A 16323-nucleotide genomic window follows, 5' to 3' on the forward strand; every position below is an offset into this window, starting at 1 on the left:
GACCAACAGCAAGCGATTGACTCTTAACTGATCTCTGGGCAATTAGGGATAGGTAATAAATGCTGATCTAGATGGCAATGCCCTCATCCAAAAAACAAACATAAAACAATTAAGACCAAGGGATACAGACTCAAGTCGACATGGCAGACAATGGTTTTAGCTATTCATCACCAGATCTAGCAGCCACCTCGAGATCACTTTTATCTTACAAACGACCGACCCATTTGCAAACTTCATTTTCTTCTTCAAAATCCGTGAATGTACTGTCTCCTCCCAAACCAATGCATTCCTTCCAGGAACTAGTGTTTGAATTGCTCTGATCAGGTATATCCCACTGGCACCGTATAGAAGTGGCTATCATTTATAAAGCATGATATTTGATATTTAGGCCAACAGATCACAATGTCACAGTCTGGTGATAGTAGAGTGTGATGAATCAAACTTAATTTTTTTTGGGAAGCCTTCATTAATTAATATGGCTGTGGTGAGTACTTGCTCACAAGTGTAACCACAGCAGGTATCAGCATGGTCTGAGCTTTGCACAGCAACTTAGAGATATATTTTAAAGTAACAACTCCACATTGACTATGGGGAAAATAGCAGAACAAAATGGAAAATGTAACAGTTTCACAAGATGATAGGAATAGTAACAGGGAAAATTTAGTGTAATGAAACCTTGTTTGAATAGCTCAAGCAGATGTACCCATGTGAAGGATAATCAAAAAACAAATATCACACTTAGCAGGTTTGGGTATTGAAAAGTCCAAGATTCCAAAGCAAGAGGAGGAGAAAACTCCACTGTCGTAAAGGCAATTTTAAGAAATTATACAACTGTGAAAGACAAGTTTGCAACGAAACTCAAATATGGACCTGCCTTCTTCATAACACTCATGTACTCACTGTTTTGAAGGTTGCTGGCCCCATGGTACACTTTCTGATGAGCTCTCCTCTGTCATGCTCCTAGCTTCATTGCTATCCTCCTTAATAATAGGAGAATTTTTTATAGTCAATACAAAGGACTGATCCTGACCAGCAAGGTTTGTGAAAAGTATGAAGCAAGTCATATTAATGAGTTCATAATCACCAATTCTATCCCACCTCCCCTTGATTCAAGTTGTGAGAACAATTCAAGTATGATATTTAGAATGACATTTTTATATCTCATAATCATCTCATGGAGGACAAAATAAAACAGACAAATGCATAATCATTGCACCAACTAATCCATGTATTTTTTGCACAGGAGCTATTAACTTTTGAGAGATATAATATTTTGTGTTCAATGTCAACATCACTGAGTGCATGTAAAATGCAGTTTCAACTCTCTAAGCCATCTAGTCATTAAGGTGACGTGAGATTTTATGCTGCTTTTCACACATTAGGCTTTACTGTAAGATTGAGAATATACGCTTTTACACAGAGAGTGGTTAAAACCTCAAAACCACTACCTACACGGATGGTGGAGGCAGATTTCATTGTTACTTTCAAAAGGAAATTTGATAAATACCTTAAGAGAAAAATTTGCAAGTCCACAGCAAAAGGGCAGGGACACGGAGCTCCTACATGGCTTATTTGCATTCAGAACGGTTCTGAAGCAGGGTCACTGGACTTGAAATGTTAATTCTACTTTCTCTCCACAAATGCTGCCAGGCCTGAGCTTTTCCCAGAAATTTCTATTTTTGTTTCAGATCTTCAGCATGCACATTATATTTTTGGTTTAATATAAGTTTGTATTTAAATATTAAATTGAATATAAATACAAACAATCAATCCCTCCTGCTGTTAAAACCAAATACAAACTGCTGGAGGATTAAAAGAGCTGGTAACTTAACAGTAACTTGTGAAATAACAGTAACAGGCTGGAAGACATAGGAAAGACATTTGGTATTTACAAATATCATTCTATACACATACATTCTACAAGATTTGAGGTTTCACTTCTGGTGAGATTAAAGCATGAGCATTACATATATAGAGACACAATGAACAGGGAACTAAATACTGTAATATTGCAAGTGTGCAGTTAAGACTAATGTGCTAAAAACCGCATAAGATTGGGGCAAATACGAAGCAGTCTAAAATGGGTTTGAAATGCAAGTGCATAAGATAAATAAGAGCAGTGAGCCGAAGATGCAGATCATTGATATGGAACATGACATATCGATAATAATAGAGGCCCTGTCTCAAAGAAAGTGTAGAATGAGAACATCTGACTACAAGTTACATAGGATTGATAAGGAAGAAAAAAAAATGAGAATTTGCAATATTGGTCAAAAAGGACTAATGTTATGAAGGGAATAATGAGATAATGTATTTGATTAAAATTAAGTAATATAGAAACTTTTATTCTACTTAGTGTATACTATAAACTACCAAATAATGTGAAGGCTAACTTTAAAAGTTTGCAAAAATTACAGAGTAACCAGAGACATACTATTGTCCTCACATAGAATGGGCATTCAAAACTAGAGCTCCTTGTATAACTGAAGATATCATGAGTTAAATTCAACAGCCATTGAAACTGGGTGTGGGATTGTAATGCATTGCACACATTGACTGCTATGCAGTCAGCATGACAATTTCAAAAATGCAAATAGCTTTTCTCTTTGAAGTGTCAACAAATGATGCTGTTATACTGAAACACCCACAAGTGAAATTATTAATGAGTCATAAATGTATGAGGCCATAAGACGACTATCCTGTTACCCTTAAAATAATTACACAATAAAATTGCTATACAGGGTTCTGGTCTCACCTGACTATACTCCTGATCTGGCAAAAAGTCAAAGGAATCATCATCATCAGCATAACTGACTTGGATTTGCCTTAAAGCATCTGTTTAGAAAATCAACATACATTGTAATCAGTGTTACACTGAAAATTCTAAACATCAACAGCTCCATTAAACCTGTAGCTCCAAAAATTATGAAATTGATGTTAACATGGTTCAGAATGTGCTGAAAATCAAAATTAATAGCAGAATGTCCTTCAACTTCAATTGTCAATCTTGGGACAACCTGATCACCAACCACACCCCAGTCACCCTTGCAATTATCCTCCAAAATCAAGGAACATCTGACTTCAAATTAGCAACTTCAATTATCCCAACCGCAGAGTCCTGTCATGGGTCAGTCAGCTGGTTGTTTAAGTCACGACAGTTTTCAGTTTCATTCACACCCTCCTTATAAACATCAAGAACAAATTCAAGAGTTATTTCTTGGAATCAGATGTTGGAATTTAAAGTAAATATTTGCTCAATCCTCTAAAGCAGGGGTGTTCTATGTGGTTGACTAAAATGCCTCATACTCCATCAGATACTCATGACATACACCAAGCAGATAGCTGAATGTCATGGCACATAAATAGGCTTAACTGATAACTTTGGGTCACAGTGAACCCATCAGCTCCAAGCATTTCTTAAGTTTAAAATTGCAACTTTGAATCTATTGCCTGAATTCACAATTTTACTGTTTCATAACAAATTTTGAAACAAAATCAACGTAGCACATTCTGTGACAATATTGGTGGAGAAACAAAGTGAAATTGTTGTTTTGGAGTGTGAAGCTTTCCACAGAAGGTACAACACTTTCAGACAGAACAGTGAGGTTGGAAGAGAAGTTGAAAGAAGGTAAGGAGGTAAATCTGGAGATAGTAGACCTGAATAAGCAAAACCTGCAATGACTATGTAAGATAATTGATTTTACAATTAGTAGCTTTTAGCAGACCAACAGTGCTGGTATCACAGTTAGACAAATGCTGTGTGCAGAAAACATGAACTGATGTACCTTTTATTTGTAAAGTACCCAGAGCATTCACATAGTACAAAACTATAACCCATCTCGAAAACTTATGACATTTCATAGCCCCTTCATTTCTAAATGATGTTTCAGATTAAAGGAACCATAATTTTCTATGAAATCTCTGAAATAAACTTGCAATATAATCAAAACACCTTCACATTTGATACCAACTGAATGTTACCCAAATGATTTCCAAGGGTGTAAAATGATGGGAAAGTGGAAAACCCACAGTGGGGAAATCCACACTAGAAAGCATATTTCTGCCTCCCCCCAGAAAAAACTTAAAATATCTGTGAATCAAATATTTGCGAAAGTGGTGAATCAAAATGATAAAATTAAGTGTCAAGAATGGATGAAAACTCATTTCTGCATATATTATTGAAAATAATGTGTAGCAATATCAGAACCAACTAATGCTAATTAAAATCCAAACAAGTGAGAACCAAGGAGTGTAAAGTTGTCATTAATTATGAAATCAGTGAAACAAATTCTGAAATGACAATTTGGCAGGGGTACCGATCTCAAATGGCAACTTGTAAAGTTTACTTAAATTTTGACTTTCAGGTTCTTTTGTACAAAAGATCCAAAAGGAAAACTTGTCGAGTAGATCAAAAATAAATGTTAACAACTACCTAGCTGTTTACCTTCCGCAACATTTTGTGCCTTCTGGTTTGAGTTTTGGTCATCTTCAGATTCAGTATCCAGTTGATTAACATTACTCAGGAATTTATTAGTTGCTAACAAACATCTTCTTGTATGTAGTTTATCAAATTCCACACACTCACAGATATTGCCAGCACTAAGTTCAGGGATTTTGTCTGTAGTGTCAGGGGATTTTCTCAGCACATTTGCTGCAGTCAAGTTGTCTACTAAACCATCAGTCTCCCCTGGCAATGATGGCCAGTTACTGTTGCTTTCCTCTAGTACGGAGTTGTTGATTTGCATTTCTTCATTTTCCTGTGACTTAGAATTTGGTTCAGTGCAAAGGCCAGGAAAACAAATCACAGCCAAAAACCAATGAGCCCTAAAGCAAAGAAAAAGGATTTTACATTAATATCTTGATTCATTCCTAAAGAACAAAGGCACTTCACTCAGTTTTCTAGGTTAGGTTAATTATGCCACAATGAAAGCTTAGAAAACTTCTGAGTTATATTTTCATAAACTGGTCTGTTTTCAGATGACTCAGTAAATTATTAAGTAACAGACAGTAAAAATTAGGGTCCTATTCTAGATTTCTATAAATTTGAGCACATGTGGCTATAGTAGAAATCACTGGTCTCAACAAATGGATGCAACGGTCTTTAGCTTGGGCACTCCTTGCCTTAACCGTTCCATGCTTCAACAAGTCTTCCCTCATTCCGCCTTTCATCCTTGAATCACGATCTAGAAAACACAGTCACTCTTTCAAAACCTCCTCGCAACTTAATTGGGTTGCTTCACAGTTTCCTCTACTTTAGTGCACATAGAATCTTCTGTATTTGTCAAGTTACTGCATAGGAAACTTACGAGATAGTTATCAAGGACGAGGAACTTCAGTTATGTGGAGGAAGCAGGAAAATGGGGAACATTTGCCTTGAAGTAAAACAGAGGGAGCGAGGCAAGATTTGATGCAAATGTTCAAAATCATGAAGGGTGCTGAGAGAAAAAATAAGGATCCCAACTCCTAGTTGCTATTCAGTTGAAACATCACATGCAGATTTTGGCTGAGGGCAGGATTAGACCAAGTTATAATATCTGCAATACTTGATTGATCAGTTAAAACTTTGCTTTGGATCAGGCATTAATAACAGCCATTTAGAAGTGTTCATGGATATCCTTATGATCTAAATTGATGATACTACTAGGCAAGTCAGAACCTAGGATAAAATCTGGCTTGACAGAACATATGTTTATTTTATTTGTTTAGTTGGTTAATCTGGCAGTTAGTCACCAAGAAGTAATAGCAACACAGTTACTCGGTGGTTAGCACTGCAGCCTCAGTGCCAGGGAGGTAGGTTCAATCCCACCCTTGGGTGACTGTGTGGAGTTTGCATATTCTCATGTCTGCGTGGGTTTCCGCTGGATACTTCAGATTCCTCCCACAGTCCAAAGGTGTGCAGGTTAGATGGATTGACCATGCTAAATTGCCCAAAGTTTCTAGGAATTTGCAGGCTAGGGGATCATGGGGTGGGTCTGAGGGGGAAGCTCTTTGGAGGGCCATTGTGGACTTGATGGGCCAAATAGCCTGTTTCCACACTGTAGGAATTTTATGGAAGGTAACATAGTCACATTAGATTGGAGACTGTCTTTAACAACAGAATGAAAGTTTATTAAACAAAAGAATTTAAAAATTTTGCTAGAATTATCTCAAAACACTTAGCAAAACATAAGGTTCAATTTGTCCCCAACATTATTCATTATGTAGTCTCAAGTCCAGAAAGAGAAATCACCCCCTTATCTGAATTCTTTAGATTTCTACTTTCTTAAAATTCATTCATGGGACATGGGCATCATTGTTGAAAAATGTGGTGCTGTAAAAACACATCAGGCCAGGCAGCATCCGAGGAGCAGGAGAATCGATGTTTCGGGCATAAGCCCTTCTTCAGGAACGTCTATTCTTCTGCTCCTCGGATGCTGCCTGGCCCGCTGTGCTTTTCCAGCACCACATTTTTCAACTCTGAGAACTGCAGATGCTGGAGTACCACTTTCTCCTACATGGGCATCATTGGCTAGACCAGCATTTTATTGCCCGGAGGGCAATTAAGTGTCAATTACATTGTTGTGGGTCTGAAGTCATATGCAGGCCTGACCAGATAAGGACAGCATTCTCTTTCCTAAATAAGATCAGTAAACCAGATGGGTTTTTCTGACAATCAACAATGATTTCACAATCATCAGTAGGACTCCCAATTCCAGTTATTTATTGAATGCCATTTATTTAATGTCCCCAGACATTACCTGGGTTGCTGGATTAATTGTCTGGTGATAATACCACTAAGGCCATAACCTCCCCATCACTTAACTGACTTGACAGTTTTCTTGCTGTGGACTTTAAGAGAATTCAATGGGTTTTTTTCCAAATCCGTCAACTTAAGCTTTTTCACAAATCTGAGAGCCTCATGTGAAGATTCATAACCAAACCCATGGCCTAGAAATTTCTCAAATTAAACTCTTCTGCCAAGGTAGTTTATTCCAAGAACTACCCCTCGGAGTGATGTGGAGGTACTGGTGTTGGATTGGGCTTGACAAACTTAAAAAATCATTGAACATCAGGTTATAGTCCAACAGATTTATTTGGAAGTACAAGCTTTCGGAGCGCTGCTCCTTCACCAGGTAGCTAGTGGGGCAGGATCACAGGACACAATTTATATTGAAAGTTCAAAGTGCCATACGAAATTGTACTTTTACTTTTACTGTAAATTCTGTGTCCTGTGATCCTGCCCCACTAGCTACCTGAAAGCTTCTCTGCTCTAGTGCCCAGAGAGTCTTTTGTATTTGTCAAGTTACTGCATAGGAAATTTACTAGATAGTTATCAGGGATGAGGAAAGCTTGTACTTCCAAATAAACCTGTTGGACTATAAACTAATGTTGAGAGATTTCCTACTTCTAGGAGGAAAAGAAAACTAGCTTCTAAACTCAACATTGTGGTCATTTGAACTAAACAGAAAAACTTGCTTTTGAACTGAATTTTATAAAAACCTTGTTCATCATAAATTCTTCTGAACCATAAACAAAGTAATGGCCCAACTTGTTTCCTTTATAATGCTGGATTTGCGACATGTAAATGTCTTACCGGGAACAATACAGGAGCTTGCAGTCATTGCATTCTGACACATTTTGATTAGATCATTGTTCTGGAGGGACATTGAGCACTTTTGTTGAGGAAATTCTTTACAGAGAAATCAGTTTTTTTTCCCTACTTCTCTCATTCACAGATGGGGAGCAAAGCACTGAGTTTCCTTTCCTAAAATCTCCGACTTTCTCAACAAGGCCCATCTTAAAATTGTATGATCAAGCTTTTTTGTCATCTGTCCTAATGTTGCTTTTGGGTCAATATTAATCAGGCTGGTTAAGCTTCTGTAAAGCGTTGTGGGATGTTATACTACATTAAAAGGTGCCGCATCAATTCAAGTTGTTGTTATTGTTATAATTCAGCATTCGCACTGTACATAAGGTTCTAACCTTATGAGAGAGATTACTGGTGACAATTCAGTACTTGTTTCTACATTTTATTATTCTTTTGATCCATGGATACACCCCCAGCAACATCAACCATCAGACAAATATTCTGTTTTATCTGTGGTCCTCTTAGGAGAGTGGTTAATATAAAACCTGGAAACTGATCAAATATAACTGAACACACTTCAAGGGGAAAGGACATCAAACCTTAGCACTTGAATAATTCGCAAGACCAATATTTATGATATCCTACATAAATTAACACAATCAGGTTGCTAGAGTACTCACGTTTCATTAATAGGAACAAAAATAAAATCCTTTTGAAAGATATCCACGTGTCTTGTCCATGTTTTCACTCTGGCATGACGTCGTTGTGGTAACCTAAGTGGTAGATATCAGAAGACTTGAGGTCACAGATGAAAGAGAATCACACGACAAAAAGCATTCTCTGCTGTACAGCCTATATGAAAATTGAACTAATTGGCACCAATTAAAATGACAGTCTATTATCATTCAAATTTAATCTTGGGACAGTGTTAACTAATTGAGAACACGTGGCAGAGTGACAATATTTATGAGGTACCTTCAGCATACAAAATATCAAGGAACATAACCACAGAAAGGGGTTAGGACAACTGAACATGTGTTTGTTTGAAAATAAAGACTTACAAAGGTTTTCAGAAAGTATTCTGAAATGTAGAAAACATTAAAGTATTTCAAAGTGTCGATTCAAAGTGACCAAAATCTCTGCTCGTGATGCAGTATAATTGTAGAAAGATAAAAAGAACTGAAAAATGCTTGAGGACATTCAAAGATGAAAGATTTTGTTTCGGTAGATAAGATTCTGGCATTAAACAAAACTTTAAATCAGACACATTGGGAAATTCAGGGAACCAATGTTGTTCGGCAAACAGAAAGCGGGAAGAGGAATGAGTGTGTTGAAAGGTAAACTGGATATGCTGCAAAGCAGAAAACAGGCAGCCACAGTTTGGATAAGTTGTAACATGTTTAGGTGGACAATGGATTACTACAGCACAAAAGTAAAAGCAAGGCAGAACTTTTCAAAAGTAAAACCAAAGTAGAAACAGAACCACCTCCAGCATAACTCAAATAGAAAAAAAAAATTGAATGCATGAACATAAGAGGATCAGAGAACATTGTCCATGATAACGCACCAAAATTGGAGGTGTTGTGGACAAAAAAGGTTACCTCAGAGTACACCAGGATCTTGATCAGATGGACCAATGGGCTGAGGAGTGGCAGATGGAGTTTCATTTAGATAAATATGATACGCTACATTTTGGAAAGGCAAGTCAGGGCAGGAAGTATATGCTAAATGGTAAAGTCCTGGGGAGTGATGCCGAACAAAGAGTCCTTGGAGCGGGGGTTCATAGTTCCTTGAAAGTGGAGTCGCAGGTAGATAGGATATTGAAGGTGGCATTTGGTATGCTTTTCTTTATTGGTCAGAGCAGTGAGTATAGTAGTTAGGTCATGTTGCGGCTGCACACGACATTGGTTAGGCCACTTTTGGAATAGCATGTGTAATTCTGCTCTTCCTGCTATAGGAAGGATGTTGCAAAGATTGAAAGGGTCCAGAAAAGACTTACAAGGATGTTGCCAGGATTGGAACATTTTAACTATAGGGAAAGGCTAAATAGAGTGGGGCTGTTTTCCCTGGAGCTTCGGAGACTGAGGCGTGACCTTATGGCGGTTTATAAAATCATGAGGGGCATAGATAGGGCAAATAGACAAGGTCTTTTCCCTGGGTTGGGGTGCTGTAGGCAGTCAGCTGCAGCAGAATTGCATTCTACCTCAATTTGTAAATCTGTGGCCTCTTTAATCCTCAATTTTACTACTACCATCAAGCCAGGTGCACGGATACCCCATCATTTTGGATGGGAATACTTATGGAACAATTAGTTGTTTAATTTTGCAGAACCATAGATATCGCAGGAACTGTAGAGCTTTGAAATCAAGCCTATTTCAATGAAAGCTGCAGAAGAACTACCAGAAGTAGCACCAATTGATGCTTAAAAATAAAGGGTCAATCAGGTGAAGCGACAAAACAAACAAATGGATCTGATCAAAGTGCTGCAGTCCTGCCATATCTATGGTGCTCGATAATTAAACAATTGCTTAACAAATGTTCCTATCCACAATGATGGGGGAACCCAGCACCTGTGCAAAAGACAAGGGTAAATATTTGCATTCATCTTCAGCCAAAAGCGCTGAATGGACAATCTACTGTGGCTCCTCCTGGTCTCTCTAGCATCACAAATGCTAGCCTTCAATCAATTTAATTCTCTCCTTATGATATTAAAAAAGTTGAAAAACAATGCATACTGAAAAGACCCTGACATCATTTTGGTAATAGTACTGAAGATCTGTGTTCTAGAACTAGCCGCATTCGTCGTCAAGCTGCTTCAGTACACTACAATACTGGCATCTTAACTGGCAATGTGGAAAATTGCTCAGATATGTCCTGGTCACTCAAAGTAGAACAAATGTAACCCAGTCAATCAATTACTACCCTACCAAACTACATTCTATCAAGAATGTAGTGGAAGAGGTCATCGACAGTGCTTTTATACAGAACTTGCAAAGAATGACCTGTTTGCAGACATTCAACTTTGGTTCTCCCAGGGCCAGATGCTTCTGACCTCATTAAAGCCTTGGTCCAGACACAGACGTAAGATCTAAATTCCAGAGACGAAGAGAGAATGGGCGCCCTTGATATTAAGGCAGCGATCAGAGTATATTATCAAGGAACCAGCTTAACCGAAGTCAATAGGAATCCAAGGAAAAGAGCCATGACTAACACAAAGGAAGATAGTTGCAGTATTTGGAAATCAGCTATCTCAGTTCCAGAATATCATACAGAAGTTCCCCAAGGTGGTTAATTAGCTCAACTATCTTCATCTGCTTTATTAATTACTTTTGTTCCATTATAAAGTCAGAAATAGAGATATTCACTGATGAATGCACAATGTTCAGCACCACGTGCGATTCATCAGATAATGAAGCAGTCCATATTCAAATGCAGCGAGACCTGGACAACATACAGGCTTGTGCTGCTAAGTGACAAGGAATATTAACACCATACATGTGACAAGTAATTAACATCTTCAATAAGTGAGAATCTGATTATCAACCTTTGAGTTTTAATGGAGTCAACATTACCAAATCACCCACAATAAACATTTTGGGTGTCGCCATTGACCAGTAATGAAATTAACCAAGCATATAAATATTATGGCTAAAACAGCAGTTCAGAGGCTAAACATTTTTCTGGTGACTAATTCACCTCCTAACTTCCCAAAGCCTGCCCACCATCTACAAGGCACTAGTCAGGAGCATGAATGGATGTGGGCAGCTGCAAAAACATTCAACAGGCTTGACACCATCCAGGACAAAGCAGCACACTTGATTGCCATTACATTTACTCCTTCCACCACTGACATACACATTGCTTCCACCATGCAGTCAACAAAATGCATCGTAGTAAGTCACTAAGTGTTCTTTGGCCTTATAAACCCACCCTGACCACCTAGACAGACAAGGGACAACAGCAGCAGATGCACAGGAGCACCACACCATTTCAACTTCGAACTATATCGCCATTCCTTCACTGGGTCGCAATCTTGCAACTCATCACCTAACAGCATTGAGTGTGTTCCTCTACCCTAATGGCTGCAACACTTCAAGGCAGCTGCTCACCATCTTCTCCAGCTCAATTAGAGATGGGCAACAAATGCTGGTCTAGCCGTTATTGCCCACATCACAAGAACAAATAAAAGCAAACTGTGGTTCTCAAGTCTCTTAGAAGTTAATTGATAATCCAACAAAATAAAATTAAGCTACTGAGGGAAAGGGTTACTAACTAGGTTACGATATCCTTTTTGTTCAATGTGCAAGATAATAGGAAAACTGGTTTGAAAATCATTAAAAATCAACTTTCTTCCAAAAATACATGAACTGGGATTCTGCACATGACAGCCAAAGATGTTCTATTGCATAAATCAAATGGACAGAAAACCACTGGGAGGTGGACCAGCAAAAAACCCTAGCTATCAAGCCTTAGATGAATAAACAGGGTGCGTACTAAATTAAGTGCATCTATATTGGGACAGGTTGGTGTATCAGGAAAGGATATTTTAGAAATTGCCATTCATCCAATATGGAAAGGGAAAAACAAGTTCTTCAAATGGAACTGAAAGTATTTTGAAAGGCACATCAATAATTAGTTAAAGCAAAGTACTGTGGATGCTGGAAATCTGACATAAAATCAGAAAACACTAGAGAAACTAATTTGATGTGGAAAAGAAACAGAGTTAATATCAAGTCTAGTACAAGTTTGTTTCTTTCTGCACAGGTGTTGGCAATCCTGCTGACTTTCACCAGCATTTTCTGTTAACATTGAAAAGTTAGGGTCCAATATGACACTCCCTCAACACAATCAGCCTTACTGATTTCCAAGTGAGGTTTAGTGGGACATCCTCAAAACCTTGAAAGAACATAGGATTTTACACAAAACCCTTTTCATGCATCCCACTCCAATACAGGAAAGTCACACAACTGTTGTTTCTCAGTTATGAGAGCTTACGATAAATTGGCAGATTCCGGAATGTTCCGTCGTTCTCGTTGATTCAATCGTTTGTAAAAAAAGGAGCTGAAAACGTGCACTCTATCTGCATCTTGCTGCTTGATCTTTTCAAGAACTAAATACCTGCAGAGTTGAAAAGAAACAATCAGGAAAAAGGCAAATAAAAAATCCTCACTTGTCACAGCAATGCTAAATCAATGTAGACTGGCCTCCCGCCAAATACCTAAATAGCACAATTAACTCAGGCCTTGCCATGCTTTATGGTGAAAGATCACCTCAACAGTCATAAAACTTATACCAATATATAGTTAATTGACAACTACACTTAACAAATATCTTCAGAAGACAGCTTACACCTTTTTCCTAGTTTCAGTTCTCCTCCACAGATATAATTGAAATAATTAATCAATAAATATCTGCAAGAAAATTTGTATGTTCTTTGCTTTCTTCCTTAGGATCAGGGCGCTGCAGTCACAGATGGTGTTGAAGGTCCTTTAGATCTTGCATGGAACCTTTCTACAATTCCTGACAAATCAAACAGTGGAAGTAATCCATCATTGAAATTTGATGGAACTTGAAGCCATTTGCACACTGCTTTACGTTATTTAAAATTTTAGTTTCCTTCATGTCACACTCTCCTGATTTCAATAACTTACACATTCACTCAAGAGACTGACATGCACAATTTCAAGTTTCACAGCAGCAACTGCATAGTAAATCTAAACTGACGTTCCAGTATTAAGAATGATTATTAAAGGTAAAGCTTTTGACATGAGATATCAAAACAATGCAGAACCTTTTGTGGTTATTCAAATGGATATGTAAGATCTAAGAACAATGTTTGTGACATTGAATTGGTGCCCCAATCAACTTCCTAACGACCAAGATAGATCAGGTTATTAATTTAAAAGTTACATGTGGAATTGGTGTTGACAGTAGGAAACAATACATTTAAAAAAGCAAGTAAACAGGAATCTTAAAAGTTAACAGTAACATTTCTTCATTAGCTGGAAAGCATTTAGCATGTTCTGAGGAAGTCACTTTAAAAATGCAGATTCTTTTCTTTTTATAAATATAATTCTTTATTTAAGTCTCATTTGCTAAAGAATTAATAGTTACTCCACAATACCAACAACTTGCTGTGTTAAAACAAGAAAATTTCTGCAACACTGCCGTGAAACAGTTATAAAAAGGATGAAACCAATTAAGTTTTCTGATAATGCCACCCAGTGGCATGAATTATGTACTACTACATATAGGTAAACTATTCAAGCAAAGTAGACATGATGCATCGGAATGGACAAGTATCAGATATTTTGAATAAGGATTTAAATGGCGTTTGGAAGAAATTTTAATTCATTGTCAGGCTGGAAGCTTGGATAGGGATATGACGAGGGGGAAAAAAAATCAGTAAAAACAATGACTGCAGATGCTGGAAACCAGATTCTGGATTAGTGGTGCTGGAAGAGCACAGCAGTTCAGGCAACATCCAAATAGCTTCGAAATCGACGTTTCGGGCAAAAGCCCTTCATCAGGAATAAAGGGGGATCCCATACTGAATAAATTGTGGAAGACTGAATTTCTGTTTGCTATGGATTTTAATCAGTATCAATCACAGGGAGGTAGCATCAAGTACCCTTACTCTTTCTGAAAATGTGTTGTCAAGGTAACTGTGTCTGCTCCAATGTGTCCCTATTCCAGAGGTTGCAGAAATGCAGCCAGCCACAATTAAATCTGAAAATATGTTCAATCTGACGTTTCCAGCCGTATGTAAACCGCCATCCCCTCTGGCGGATCAGGTTGACTGTCCAGACATTGTCCAACCTCAGCTAAACTTAGGTTGGAGTTGGCTTCCTTCCACACTCAACACCTTAACCCAGTTATACGCCTAACTGCATACTATGCCTAATCACACCTGCTTACCAATGATAAAATACTCATTACCTCAGCTTAGTTCCAAAAGAGGCAATATTTAATTCATCTAGTGTCTAAATTAGTTGTTTGTAACTCAGTATTATAGCATAATCAATTTCCACTTTAAACTTGATTCTTCTGACACCAGGTCTGTGTCTCACTCCATATAGGACCCAAGTCTGTACTGGATACCCCAACAATGATCATTAGAGAATGCAACATCAGGGATTTTGTGCATGGGTGGAGGCTGCAATGAACTGTAGTAGTAGATGCTTCAGCACTTGTTTTGGAGCACAGGTATTGTGCTGAGGTTTGTGATATACCAACAACTTATGGATCAACTTACATTGCAGTCAGACATTGAAAAGGTATCCAACAAAAAATTCCTTAAACGTAGCTTCAAGATGGGAGATAAATCAATGGAATGGGCAGAGGACACAAGAATTTAAAACTCAAGCTAAGGATAGGCCATTCAGAACACAAACAGAAAGTAGATCTTTAAGCTAGTAAGCTGGTTTTGTTCAATCTTCAAACCAACATTCCACTTGCCTTTTTGATTACAGTTTCTATCTGTGCACGAACTTGCAGCAATCTGTATACATGAACAGTTTTGTGCCTCAACAATTTCTAGTATTTCACCATTATAAAAATATTCTGGTTTGTATTTCTCAAGACCCAATATGAATGATATTGCACTCTTATGTTGAACTGCATCTGCCACATTTCTGGTACTATCTACAAGACTTAGTGTTACTCTGAACTTTATCTCTTTTGTAAATTTGGATTTACAACTGGATTCTTTCAAAGTTAACATATATGATGAAAAGCTCAGGCAGTTGTAGAGCACCACTCATTATATCCTGATGCTCTACAAATACTCTCTTTATTCCTACCAATTGCCCGTATCCAATCATTACCTCGAATGCTGTGTGCGCTGATTCTTACTAAAGGTATTTTGGGTGAAGCCTGTCATTTTGCACAACACAGCTCATTATGCTACTCAAGTTCATCGAACCAAAATCCATTACACTTTTAATATTGTTAATTTAAACTATTCACCTTATCTATTACCATTAAATACCTAATCGGTCTTAATGAAATAGTATTCCAATATTGATTTAAAATCTATTTTACAACAACTTTTGGGCGGCACGGTGGCATAGTGGTTAGCACTGCTGCCTCACAGCACCACAGACCTGGGTTCAATTCCTGCCTTAAACAACTGTGTGTGAGAAGTTTGCACATTCTCCCAGTGTCTGCGTGGGTTTCCTCCGGGTGCTCCGGTTTCCTCCCACAGTCCAAAAATGTGCAGGTTAGGTGAATTGGCCATCCTAAATTGCCCGTAGTGTTAGGAGAAGGGGTAAATGTAGGGGAATAGGTCTGGGTGGGTTGCTCTTCGGAGGGTTGGTGTGGACTTGTTGGGCCGAAGGGCCTGTTGCTGCACTGTAGGGAATCTAATATAATCTAAAAAAAGTAACTTTTGTCATTGTTAGTTTCAAAATTCTGTTATTCTGAATTCACAATGTGTTCTATCTGAAGTTTTTATGCATTTCAACTATAAAGTGCTCTTGCATATAATGTAGACAGGATCAATTTCTTTTCTGCATGCTCAAAAATACTATATGTATTTAAATACCCACATGTACTAATGCCTACACACACACACACACACAAACCTATATTTAGATAAATACTTGAAATGACACTGCCTAGAAGATTACAGGCTAAGTGCTGGGAAACAGGATTACAGTCGATAAGTGCTCGAGACTGACAACGACATAATGGGCTTCAAACATTTTTAAAAATTAATTCATGGAAATGTGGGCATAACTGACTGGTCCAGCATT

At 37.9% G+C, this 16323-nt stretch overlaps 1 protein-coding gene across 11 annotated transcripts in view; it reads right to left on the reverse strand.

The window, feature by feature from the left end:
- senp6a (SUMO specific peptidase 6a) overlaps positions 1 to 16323 on the reverse strand; it is a 160230-nt gene that overhangs the window by 14265 nt on the left and 129642 nt on the right. For 9 of the 11 annotated variants that reach the window (XM_072581154.1, XM_072581152.1, XM_072581156.1 and 6 more), the window contains 5 exons: positions 12563 to 12685; positions 8248 to 8340; positions 4433 to 4824; positions 2756 to 2835; positions 901 to 980 (listed from right to left, as the gene is read on the reverse strand). In XM_072581154.1, the coding sequence (XP_072437255.1) occupies positions 901 to 980; positions 2756 to 2835; positions 4433 to 4824; positions 8248 to 8340; positions 12563 to 12685 (768 nt within the window). The remainder of the gene's footprint in view (positions 1 to 900; positions 981 to 2755; positions 2836 to 4432; positions 4825 to 8247; positions 8341 to 12562; positions 12686 to 16323) is intronic. The other 2 variants (XM_072581155.1, XM_072581153.1) reach the window with 2 other exon arrangements.

The sequence above is a fragment of the Chiloscyllium punctatum genome, chromosome 11 (assembly GCF_047496795.1).
Source record: "Chiloscyllium punctatum isolate Juve2018m chromosome 11, sChiPun1.3, whole genome shotgun sequence".
Classification (NCBI taxonomy): Eukaryota; Metazoa; Chordata; class Chondrichthyes; order Orectolobiformes; family Hemiscylliidae; genus Chiloscyllium; species Chiloscyllium punctatum.